Source organism: Neltuma alba, unplaced genomic scaffold (assembly GCF_004799145.2).
Source record: "Neltuma alba isolate B1F8T4 unplaced genomic scaffold, ASM479914v2 tig00001887_pilon, whole genome shotgun sequence".
Lineage (NCBI taxonomy): Eukaryota > Viridiplantae > Streptophyta > Magnoliopsida > Fabales > Fabaceae > Neltuma > Neltuma alba.
The window spans coordinates 264,494-276,841 of record NW_021632656.1 but is presented as its reverse complement, the minus strand read 5'-3'; the positions used below and the strand labels follow the sequence as shown (position 1 = coordinate 276,841).

At 33.8% G+C, this 12,348-nt stretch overlaps 2 protein-coding genes across 3 annotated transcripts; one reads left to right on the top strand and one right to left on the bottom strand.

Moving 5' to 3' along the window:
* Positions 1-736: 736 nt before the first annotated feature.
* On the top strand, positions 737-2,080 carry LOC114713425 (small ubiquitin-related modifier 1-like). The gene is made up of 3 exons (XM_028898073.1): positions 737-823; positions 1,645-1,794; positions 2,009-2,080. The coding sequence occupies exons 1-3, from the start codon at positions 737-739 to the stop codon at positions 2,078-2,080; spliced, it is 309 nt and encodes a 102-aa protein (XP_028753906.1).
* Positions 2,081-3,147: 1,067 nt separating this feature from the next.
* LOC114713468 (uncharacterized) lies at positions 3,148-9,531 on the bottom strand. 2 transcript variants are annotated; one of them, XM_028898125.1, is made up of 10 exons: positions 9,445-9,531; positions 9,195-9,309; positions 8,382-8,523; positions 8,016-8,294; positions 7,785-7,932; positions 6,076-7,044; positions 5,723-5,961; positions 5,556-5,629; positions 4,344-4,423; positions 3,150-3,570 (listed from the first exon to the last, which is right to left on the bottom strand). In XM_028898125.1, exons 2-10 carry the CDS (start codon positions 9,248-9,250, stop codon positions 3,533-3,535), a joined length of 2,025 nt encoding a protein of 674 aa, XP_028753958.1. In that variant the 5' UTR covers positions 9,251-9,309; positions 9,445-9,531; the 3' UTR covers positions 3,150-3,532. The 2 variants fall into 2 exon arrangements, with proteins under 2 accessions (XP_028753968.1, XP_028753958.1); XM_028898135.1 differs by lacking the exon at positions 9,445-9,531 and having other exon boundaries at positions 3,148-3,570; positions 9,195-9,391.
* Between the last annotated feature and the right edge of the window lie 2,817 nt (positions 9,532-12,348).

Here is a 12,348-nt window from a genome sequence, read left to right as displayed (position 1 = left end):
ACTAATTTAACTACCATCCTTACTCTACTTAAATTTTAATTAAGTCATACATTAAGGAACGGGGAGTACTTTGTTACTACCTCCGTCTTTAATATAAGAACTAGTTTGGTACTCAATTTTGGTTCTAAATATAAGCCTGTAATATATTTTATCTTTCATATTTATTTATTTTTCCCCACGAAGAAGTCCTTGTAGTATTTGCATATATTAAATATTTCATTAAATGATAATTCTAACTAATACACATGATTAGTAAGGGTATTATGAAAAAGATCATGCCTATTTATTACAAATAGTTATGTTAACAAACTTTCTTAATGTACTCAAATCAGTCATTTAGCTCTTATATTAAGAATCGAAGCTAGTATTTGTAACAAAAGAAATAGGAATTTTGTTGTTTTTTAGAATATGTATATACTTTTTGCCGACCACCCATATATTAATTTATGTCCATGAAGATCATTTTCCCCCCCAACACTTGTGACATTCGTATCTTCTAAAAGATGCCTTGTACTTGCACGGAGGAATAAATCAACGACGACTAAACAATAATAATGAAATGGTGGGAAATAATTGTAATGAAATCATCCGATTAATTTGGCCGAAAAAAGATAATCGGAATTAATTAATTGATACGGTAAAAATGAATGACAAGGATCCAATCAATTTGAGACATTAAGTCCAGAGTACCTATTTAATTAGGGTTTGCCAGACAAAAGAGAGAAAGCCGAAAACAATGCCTTCGACTCACGATGCTCAGCAAGACAAAGACAAGAAGCCCAACGTTCAGTCTGACCACATCAATTTGAAAGTCAGAGACCAGGTTTGTGACTTTTTTCTCTTTTTGACTCTTTTTTTAAATAAAGTTTTCATTTATAAGCAGGCTCAAGTTCTTTCTAAGTTTGAATCTTTTTGCATTCTGCTTTCATGTCTCGGTCTCTCGTGTTCTTGTTTTTTTTTTTCCTTCCCAATTTCCCTCTTCTTATTGTCATTTTAGCTAACATGCACGAAGAAAACAGGAGCTTAAATTTAAGCTGTTTTGTTTTCTTGTTCTTCATGCCTCTAAGGACCCTGTTTTAATGTGAAAAAAGATTAATATTAAGTTTACCTCATTTTAGTTTTGGTTCCTTAGTAGGCAAAATAGTCCAAGTTTTAATTGAATTATTAGGACTAGTGTTTTAAATAAAAGAAACTTAAATAATCAAAACTATAGTTTAAAATTTAAAAAACAAAACTAAAATGAGAGCAAACTTGAGAGATAAAAAATTGTATTAACACAAAAAAATTAATGTTAAATAAAATTGTTATCGGCCTAAATGAGTCTTTTTTTTCTCATAAAAGTAAAATCTTTTTGAGCTGAATGATTTTTAGAGTAATATTTTGGCAAATACTTTTCATCATACGGGATTTAGGTAATTCTTTTTTTTTTCTAACTGTTTATAGCACTTCGATGAAAGTACCAAATCCGTATACAGTACCCTTACCCTTAAAATATAGGAGTCAGCACAGTTAAAGATCCTAGAGGGCAGTTCGGACTTTTCAATATGCTGCCCGATCATTAAACGGATTATACTGAAATTTAGTTTTATGAGCATGTCTTTAAATGGGCGACATAGTCTAAGAAAATGATTTGGCTGATTGTAGGAGGGCAATGAAGTGTTCTTTAGGATTAAAAAGAGCACTCCACTGAAGAAGCTAATGAATGCTTATTGCCATCGACAATCTATAAACCCTTTTTCAATTGTTTTCTTATTTGATGGTCAAAAATTCAGAGGAGAACAGACTCCACATGAGGTAACATTCAGCTAAATTATACTTTTGATCCTTAATGCTTGCTTTTGTCTCTTAAATAACTGAAATTAACGGATTAATGTAAATTCATAGTCAAGAAACCAAACAAAACGAAACATGAAAAGTGTATCTTGAAATAAAATTGAAAGATTAAATTGAGATGAAATGAGATTGAGAAATAAAACTAAAATTGTGCTCCTTTTTCATGTTGTTTCAGCTTGAAATGGAGGATGATGATGAGATTGATGCAATGTGGCACCAATCTGGTGGAACCCAGACCATGAACTGATGAGTTAATTTATTGTTAATGAAATGAAGGAATACTTAGTTTATGTGACCTTTACATTTGCATTTTGGTAGTGTTCTCTCTGCAGCAGCTTCTGTGATTGGTTTTTCACTTCTCATGAAATTTAGAGTCTCCAATGCTTTGAGCTTTTTGCAATCAGTAATTTCGTTTCCTAATAATGTGTTTACCCTTGTTCTTGGATGATAATTATTTAGGGATCAACCAAATGTACTCTTTTATTTTTTGGGTTATGACGAAATTCTCAAAATAATTATTTTAACTTGAAGAAGGATTTCTGAACGTGGGGTTTGATTAAATTCTTATGGAAGGCATTTAATATAGCGTTTCCTTCGTGAAGCAATTTTACTATGAATGATATTTAAATTTAAGAAACGGGAATTTTCGATTAAATTGATGAAAGGTTGTGTAAAATTAATGAGCTTATTATTTAAAATGGGGTAAAGGTAGACTCAATACTCTGATCTTATTTGCCAGGTGCATCAAGTACTCTAATTTTTTTATATTCTAGATCGAATACTCTAATCTCATTTTTTTATATGTCCAATGCCACGATATTATTTTTTTTAGTTGCATCTAACAACCTAATTTTTAAAATGCTAAATGTATTAAAAATAAAATTAGGATGTATCAAAGAATCGGATGTTGAACACACTTTTATCCTTTAAAATTTATCTTTCTAAACTAATGTTAAATTCTCAAAAGGTAATCTAATCATAGAAATAAAGTCACTCATAATGCGCACTTCGAATCTTTCCATGTTCAAATAATTATTAACGTTTGAATAACGGTGTTTACGCATGATCGAACTGTAATAATTGAATCACAATAATTTAAATCTGCAACCCGATTCCATTAAAATAGGTCCATCCGTATTCACCTTGAATTTTCTAAATTTATTTATAAATATGAGGTGCTACAGTTTAAGATAATCAAGTAGATGCTACAGGTTATTTTTCCTCCACATCCCACTGATGATCATATGCAAATTCCATGTAAGAAGAACTCAAATAGAACATCAAATTCAAATGTATGAAAGCAGCGAAATCAAATAGAAAACCCAACTCCGCGTATACATTTTAAGAAATCAATGACTAGTTATGAAGAATTTACAGGTTGTTTTTGCTTCTGTGGCCACTCGAGAATTTACAGGTTGGCTATATATACATATATACATCTCATAACTTCGACCATAAAAAATGTCAGAGAACAGACGTTAACTTACAAATTGAAGTTATCTAAAGACAGAAAGGGAAACACCCACGCAAAATTTGTTGAAAACGAAAAAAGAATCTAAAACATCCTAACTTACAAATTGGTATTGTATTTGCAGCATCAGCAATTTTGTAAACCGCAAAGCTCTGTCTGTTCTCTGCTCACCGTCAAGTTTGTCATAGTTATGTTGCAATGCAATAAAGAGTAAAATCTCTGACGGGTTCAGCTCCTTTTCGCATGCACTTTCTCTTTTCCTCTGCCTGGAAATTGCCAGAAATAAGCCCCACAGAACAAAGTGAAGGTAACAATTGGATGCTATCAATTATATATGACCATATCAGCAGCAATACGCGATTCTCATTTGGTTTGCGTCTAATATAAACCTATTAACTGAGAGATGCTGCGAATGAGGAGCAGCAATTGCAACCCAGGAAAAACCATGTGACCCTCAGTTCTATTTTTCTAGAGATGACCTGGGATATGTTTTGCCCATCCTCACCGTAAAATCTACAGAACTTGAAAGCTAGCCTTTCTAGTGTTTTAAGTACCATCCAGATTCATATGGACCGCGTGTTCCTTGTATGCTTGATCATTAACTAAAGTCACTGCAATAGCGTTTGCAGGTCCTGACCCCCTATTAGCTCCAAATTAGACACATCCGCTTTTAGTCATCATCATTCTATTCATTAGTTATTAATACATCTGAGACTTGAAAGACTTTAAATTAGATACCCTCACCTTGCTATACCTTGAACCATAGATCAAGCCGAGCCACTAAATTCACAGGACTAATAGATTGCTCTAGCTTATTAATCTAAACAAAACCGATAATCCAAATCCGTAGAGAAGTACCCATTCAAGTGGCCGGTCTAGATAATCCCATTTATATAATCCCAACTACGACAGTTTTTCTTCCTCTTGCTAAAATCAGCTTTCCACAAAATTAAATCACGACAAGGAACAAATGGTTCCCTAAAACTATCAAATTATTCAGACAATAATTACTTTTTAAACAGGTTGTATCTGGTTTTACCTTCTCTTAAATCTGCTTGTTGTGATCTCTGTCTCTGACAATATACTCTTCGAATAAACTCCTGTAGATGATTATAAATACTGCATATGATAAAATCAAATGAAGGTTAGAGCCAGAAAATACTGCTTGATTGGCATTCACAAAAAATTTACAATGCTCATGAGTTTTGTGCGTTGGGAATGATTATTTGGATTAGAAGCAGATACTACTTGATACAGGTTCCAAACTCAGAATAAAGGTGACTAAGAAGAACATAAACTCTCTGGATTAAAATATCAATAAAATGGGTTAAGACTGAACTATTCAATTTGGCTTCTAATATTGGAAGCCCGTTAGCATAATGTTAGAAGCCACGTTGAATAGTTCAATCTTATTCATTGCGTTTTTATCACTTTATTATTTGTTACAAAAGAAGCAGGAATTTTATTGTCTTTTAGAATATATTTAAAGCTTTTCAGTAGTTTAATAAAGGACAAATCATATTTCTTCCATTTGTGGTTTAGACTTATGTCCAAAGGAGCATCATTATCTACAAAACTTTGATCAGGACCTATTATCCTCCCTTAAACTACACAATTTAATTTTCCGTGTTTCTCTTTTCCACTGTCGCACCAAACAAAAGAAAATGGAGACTCCACACAATTTTTTCCATCTTCCCCCTGGTATCTCATTATGCTCTCCAGCAACTAACAAGGTCAAATCTCCACCAGGCGGATCAATGATTCCGACTGAGTCACCTCATTATTTCATAAAACAAAAGGATGGCCCAATATGCTCCTCCCTGAAACTTCTAAATAATTTATACACCAGCTATCAAGCCTAAAAATCAAGTTGTCACCAACTGTAGTACCCACGGTTTAAGAATACGGACTTTCGTTTTAATTTCTCACAACATAGACATACAAACAATATCTCACTCCTGGACCACCGCCAAGAGCAATGAATATGTTCTTAAGCAGTGCTGCAAAATCATAAAGTGCTTTTGGCACCGATTATCATGATGCTCATGGATCAACAGCACTGTCTACCCTTAATGAAAGACTTATCATATAATCTAAATTAACAGTGTGATGGCCTCATAAAGTTTCAACAAGAAACTAGAGGTATATGAAGGCATAATGCGGTGAGTGCAGCATCAGACAGCAAACGTTTACTTAACATGATATGGTTCTGTTCTCTATATATCAAATGGGAAAAAAGACAAAGGAATACCTTAGTCGATGCCTGTTGCAGGCCATGAAGAAGGCAACAAATCCATTCAGTATACTCCTGACCGCACGGAAAATCTAGAAACAATGTTTGAAAAAATAGCAATTATGATGGTTCTCGTTTATTAAACCACCTAGACCCTCAAATTCATTAACATACAATTTTACAACCTGCGAAAAGAGGTCATTCCAAAGAGAGCGCCACATGGAAACTCTGTAGGTGCTAATTGTTGCCTCAGATGACGATGCCACCGCAAAAAAGCTAGAAACAAGCTGCCATGTCTCCCCAAGAATATTATATATGCTTGTACATATGAAAGCCACAAAACTCAAGATTGCAAGGACAAGCCGAATGGGAGCATATACAATTTCCCACAGAGTCCAAAATATAGGATATAAGATTGAAGTGGCTGCAGTACAATGAAAAATGATTATGCAAGCAATTAGCAGAAGACTTGTACATGAGTGACTGATATCAGAAATAATATAAAAAATGAAAAGCTCCAAATAAAATGATAACCTACCAATGCTCCAAAAAAGAGTAAGGATAGACCACAATGGCCAAAGTAAAAGCTCCAGTGCATCCTCAACAAAATTGTAGGAAGTCTCAATTGCAATCCAAACAACAGAACCGGTGTTTACTGCTAAATTATATAACAAATTCCAGCTTGGAAGAAGAAATCCAAAGAACTGCACCAATGGTTCTGCAAGAGGTTGAATAAGAACAGAGAAAAAGGATCTTGCGGTATGTGTGAAGGCAAGACACCACTTAACAGCCTTTTGAATGTTATGCAGAAACAACATTGTTCCTAAGTACTTAATCCTTGAAACCATCTCCCAAGTTTCTATCCAATCAAAAAGCGGCCCACATATACGAGATGCAGTTGCCTTAAGAACAGGAACATTTTTATATAAATCATAAAATCCAATGATGACAGTGACAACTGAGATAAGTGCATATAAAATTCTTGCCAACGGGCACATCCATGGGCGATATAAATTGCAGAATCCAGGGTAAGATTGTAGGAAGATGACCCAAGATGGAAGGCCAGCCTCTAGCAATGTAAGCAATCGCAGATCAGATACTATAACTTCCCTTAATTTAAATGGAAGGTCATGGTCATTAAACCTAAACAATATTAGAACGTCCTTGTACTGAGTGTTATCCACTACAATCCCAGAAACACCACTAGAGCTCTCGCTATAAATTCTATTGTTGTCAATTCCCCCTGGCATTTCCTTGGAGTAGCTATGAACTCTAGCTCCACTACAAAGGGACTTCATTAGTTTTCTCCTCTTGTATGGCCCAGATGGTGGAGGTGTGTGCAGCATGTCTTCCCTCTGATCCTTATTCTCACAATATATACCAAAATGGCTCCCCGGAGAGTCAACAGAATTATCCTCAATATTCAGCATACCCTTGCACATATTATCCTCATTATCAATAGGTATAGTCCGAGAAAAATCTTCACTAGCATCATAAAAGACCTCCCCTGAAAATATTGCAGATGAAGAAATAGTTAGAAACATTCTTTTCGTCTAGAAATTAAAGAAGGGGCAACCTTTAGGTAGCATCAAGTGATGAAATGAGATGCAGTACAATCTAGAATTAGATAACTAATGTGAAGCAACCACACATACGTGTATATAAAGAGAGTGAGAGAGAGAGAGACCAATGGACTAGAGATATGCATGTATCATTACACGCATTATATATGGGCGTATGCTTTACTTAAATTGAAGAGATAATCAAAGCCCAGGAACTAAGGAAATAAGATTTTGAACATACAATCACTTAAAGATGTACAACCAAATAAGTCATGTAAAAGCAATCATTACCTTCACGTATTTATGTTTGATTCCACGCATATAGATGTTACATCAAATCAAAACCAGAATAGAAGATCGAAGCCAAACATAATCAATAAATAGAGAAAGAAACAACCAAGTGCTAAACGCAATGTCTTTAAGCTTTTTTCCAATGCGAAATTCTTGATTTCAACTAAATAGAAAAATATACTCATCCGCTGCCTTGACTCAACAGAATAATTAATAAGTAGCCTCATTTTGACAGACAATAATTTATGTCTAAGAAAATTGGCGACACATATTCAAAATTCTAGCTCTTGCATGACATATGAACTCCATACACAACCAGACAGATACTTATATTGTACTTTTTTCATATTTGTGAAATTACACTCCATAAAAATATGAGAATCCACGTTACAACCTACGGTGGAATCCAAATACTCTTTCAAAAGCAGCTGCTCAGATGGTGTTCCTGAAAACCATGAAGATATACAGCTTGCAGCTTGAGCAATGCTGTCAAATTCCCATCTTTTCATAGACTTTGTTTCTATAGCCAACGAGGTATCAGTCTGCAAAACGAAACAAAAAACATTAAGGCGTCATGGTATAGACAACTGCAAACAGAATAAGGAGCATGCAGGAGATGCAGTACCTGAAGCTCATTCAAGTAGCTCATACCACGGACACTGGCCCATTCAACTTCAAAAACAATAAAGCCATATAAGGTCCTATGTAATTCGCGGCTCAACTGCAAAGAATTTCTTAGTTTTTTCACAGGCAGAAGAACCCTCTTTCTTGATGACATCACCATGTCAATCAGCGAGAACCATCGTAGGAAATTCTTTGGTTTACTTGTGCTTGGTCCAGAGCAAACATCCTTTGCCTGATTTCTGTCTCTCCGAGATTTGTTCGCAAAAGGAGACAACCTTGACTGAAATTAAAAACAAATGATGCAACTTTATATTAAAGGATAAATGCCAATAGAAACAGATTCAATAAGTTATGGTTTTTTAGAAACCTTAGTAACCATCAGCTGCCACAAGTGAGCCCTCCGAGGACCCAAGTCTCTCAACCATGGTCGATTGTCAACCAGAATATATAATTTTCTGCTATCATTAGCAAGGAAAATGCTAAGGTCTGAGAGGTATGACTGCAAGTCTCTGCAGGAAAAAAGGAAAAAGTCTTTAAAGATGCATTGGATCAATTAAATACAAAAGTTTTAAAACCAAGTGTCACTAAAATGGGAACGAAATCAGGATGAGGTGTGATTTCCTTACCAAGCTTTTCTAGTAAATCTAAAAAGAATTTTCATCGAGTCGATGTGATAAATCATTTAATTACTGTAAGCTGAACAGCTGCAATTCCAACAATGCTCCTCTATTCCAATTTGATTTGATAAAAAAATGAACAATGTGGCAATAAAGTTGACAATCTGAAAAGAATTTAAACCGGGATGACAAAATTGCCCCAGAAAAAACAAAAACAGGGATTACACAAACTTGGGGGCAATGTTGAGGACGCCACCCTTATTCCCCCATGAGAAACCGGAAACCTCCTTCAGTCGATTGTCAACTTGCCAATCACATTGTTCTATTGCATTTGTCTATCAAAGATTAATTGACTCTCCTCCATGCAGCTCAAAGATAAACTTATAATTAGAGCTATAAGCCCACAAATATTGCTAATTGCTAATCAGAGAAGAGAAAGAGAATAAATATCTTCCTCTATTGAGGTTGTAGTAATTATAATCAACATGCGCTAGGACAATTTAATGTAGCAGCAATTGCGAGCAGCATGATATGATCTAACCAAGCAACTTCATCAACCTTACCCAATTTGCAAACTCGTAAGAGGAAAGATGCATCGCCCATCATCACCTTTCCCCATCGAGACCACGCTCTAAGCTCTCGAGACGCAAAATTCGTTCAAACTCGCCATAATGTCACCTTTAGTTCCCAGAAGTTAAAAAAGAAGAGGAGAAAAGAAGGAGGGAAAACAACACCTCCAATCAGCGAACTTGGTCATTCACACAAAATTGAAAATGAACATAAGGATAAAAGACACAAAAAAAAAAAAAAGACCTGGGGTAAGAGAATTCCATGAAAACGAAGGATAAACGCTCAAGAAATCACCGAGGAACGTCATAACAAAATTAAAAACATGGAAAGCCAGCCGGGGAGGAGGGGGAGCAGAAGCAAAAGCCAAGAGAGATGCAGGTGTATACACTGAACCGAGGCGTAGGAAGAAGGGAGGCTGAATTAGGATCAATGAATCAAATGGGACTAGAGGAGAAGACACAAATACCGAAACAATGAAATTATGAAACCCAGAATTACATTAATGCAAGTCAGGCCAATACAAGCGCAATTCAATGTGTCAATTAATCGAGCGTTGGTGATAAGAATTAAATTGCTTAGCTCGGAAGCCGTGTCCTGGCCAAGTTAAAGGGGGAAGAGGTGGAGAGAAGAGAGAGAGAGAGAGAGGAGAGAGAGGGAGGGAGGGAGCTGTTGTTTGTTTGTTTGGGTTTGAGTCAATGAGCCGTAAGAGAAGAAGGCGTGTGAGATTCGTCATTTGAAAAACTAATGGATAATTACTGTACGTATTTAGTGGCGTGTGCGGGTGAGGGTAAAAGGGTAAATTCGGGGCTTGACTGCTGAGATGATGGTTCCCGCCACGAACTCCTTCCACACGCAGAGGGATGTGGAAGGGGGAAGGGAAGGGAAGGGAAGGGCAGCAGAGGCCCTTTTAAAAAAAAAAAAAAATTTATTTTATTTTTATAATTTTAACTCTGTTCTAAATCTTAATTTTTAATTTAGCGCAAGAGTGCGACTCATCTTTGTAATTTTAACACGATTTCTGAATCTTTACTCGGTGCAATCTAATTTCAATAATTTTGAAAAAAAATTATATATTTTAGGAAGAGAAATTAAAAATTTTAAATAGTTTTTTTGGTGAAATAAATAGTTAAAATTACTGGAATTAAAGGCTTGGTTGGGCCAATGATAAATATTTACAAGTACTTTTGTATAAATTGAGATAAAACTTTTATCACATATATACCTCATATTTCATAAATTATAATTAAAAAATTATTTATAAGTCATTCCAAATAAAAATAATAAATATTAATATTTATAAGTTCTTGTGATAAGTATTTATAAGTACTTTTTATGTAGGTAAAAACAAAAATTTCCTCTTACTATGTGACCAAAAAATTGTTTTCGAGGATCCAATCATAATTCAACTGAGTCCTGAGTTATATTGAGTTAAACTTGAAAACCGAGTTGGGACAGAATAAAACTAATTTTTTTCAAAAAAATTATTATCTTTAATTTTATTTATAAGATCTTATTTATAAATTATGAATAAAATTTTATAATTAGATCAGAAAATATTATGTTTTTGGGACGAAACAGGAGAGAGAGAGAGAGGAGAGCGCAAAAGAAAGGGATGTGTGGAAACCTGGGAAACATGGTAATGCGGGCAAGTTGCGAGGATCGATGGGACGTGCTGGTTTTTCCTTCGTGTGGGTCCCTCCACCTATTTTTATTTCCAAATCTATCCATTCCCTCAACGACAATTTAAAAGCTACCCTCCCTTTTTTCTTTCCCCGTTTTTTACAATTCATATCCGGATAAATCCGAACTAATATTCGCATCTCCCCTTATTCTCGTGACATCTTTAACACGTGTCATGCCACGCCCAACTCTCTCTTCGTTTATGCATCTCGAAAAATCACTTGTTATATATATTCAAATAAATGTATTTTAGAGAATAAATCTGATATATTTTAACAAGATTTTCTGTTTCAAATCTTACAAAATCTGCTTTATAATATTTCTTAAGTGTTTAATTTATTTTAAAAATATTCAATCTTTAGTTGGGAAAACACGTCAATAAAAACAACTACTTTGCTTTTGCACTAACAACCTAAAGTAACAAACAGATAAAACAACCACTTGTAGCAGGTGACATAGAGGCTTTTAGTTTATAGATTATTGGTAAGTGTTTTATACTACTACCTGTGGTCTTAATTTAAAAAACTAGTTGACTAATTTGAAGAGATTAATAAAAGAAATTAAATTAGTTATTTGTAATAAATAAATGTTGTCTTTCCTAAAATATTCTTGCTAATCAAGTGTATTAGTTAAAATTACCATTATTAAAATGACTATATTGGAAAAAAATACATAAATATAAGAGACAAAATAGATTGAAGTCTTATATTTAGGACTAAAATAAAAGTCAAACAAGTCTTGTATTAAGGACCAGATGTAGTACTTCTAGTCCTAAATATAAGAGCTGGTTGACTAATTTGAGTAAATTAAGGAAAGAAGTTAAATTAGTTATTTGTAATAAATAGATATTATCTTTCCTAAAATATCCTTGCTAATTAAGTGCATTTGTTAGAACTATTATTATTAGAAGAACTGTATTGGAAAAAATGTATGAATATGAGAGACAAAATGGATTGAGATTTTATATTTAAGACCAAAATAAAAATCAAATGAGGTCTAATATTAAAAACCGGAGGTAGTATGTTAAATTTAGTGGCAACAGAAGACACTCCCTAATGTGCCACCAACATAAAACAACTTCAATAAAATTTGTAGGGATATTTATTTTAATTATATATTTTGATTATTAATAAGTAATAGATAAAATATTTTTGATAAATAAATAATAGGTTTTTGAAGTTAAAATTTAAATACTTGATATGTCTATTCACAATAACATAATTAGCCAATATTAACTGTAATATTATTCATATTCACTCATTATTGAGTATAAAGTACATAAAACTAGTGATACGCAATTATTCACAAATCATATACTGTAAAAGACACCACAATAATTAATCCACCTTGTGATGTATGGAATCTCCAACACAACAAAATTTCACATTCGTCTAATAATGAAAAGTTTAGATGATTTAACTCAAATAATGCTTATAGAAATATTTACAAATTATCCATTAATAAACT

What these genes read in the sequence shown, in the direction of transcription:
- LOC114713425 (XM_028898073.1), top strand. Translation starts at nt 737, where the DNA reads ATGCCTTCGACTCACGATGCTCAGCAAGACAAAGACAAGAAGCCCAAC. An exon ending in ATTTGAAAGTCAGAGACCAG is followed by an intron (nt 824 to 1,644) that starts GTTTGTGACTTT and finishes GGCTGATTGTAG; the next exon opens with GAGGGCAATGAAGTGTTCTT. An exon ending in GAGAACAGACTCCACATGAG is followed by an intron (nt 1,795 to 2,008) that starts GTAACATTCAGC and finishes ATGTTGTTTCAG; the next exon opens with CTTGAAATGGAGGATGATGA.
- LOC114713468 (XM_028898125.1), bottom strand. Translation starts at nt 9,250, where the DNA reads ATGGGGAAAGGTGATGATGGGCGATGCATCTTTCCTCTTACGAGTTTG. An exon ending in GCTACTTGAATGAGCTTCAG is followed by an intron (nt 7,933 to 8,015) that starts GTACTGCATCTC and finishes TTCGTTTTGCAG; the next exon opens with ACTGATACCTCGTTGGCTAT. An exon ending in GTATTTGGATTCCACCGTAG is followed by an intron (nt 7,045 to 7,784) that starts GTTGTAACGTGG and finishes CAATATTTTCAG; the next exon opens with GGGAGGTCTTTTATGATGCT.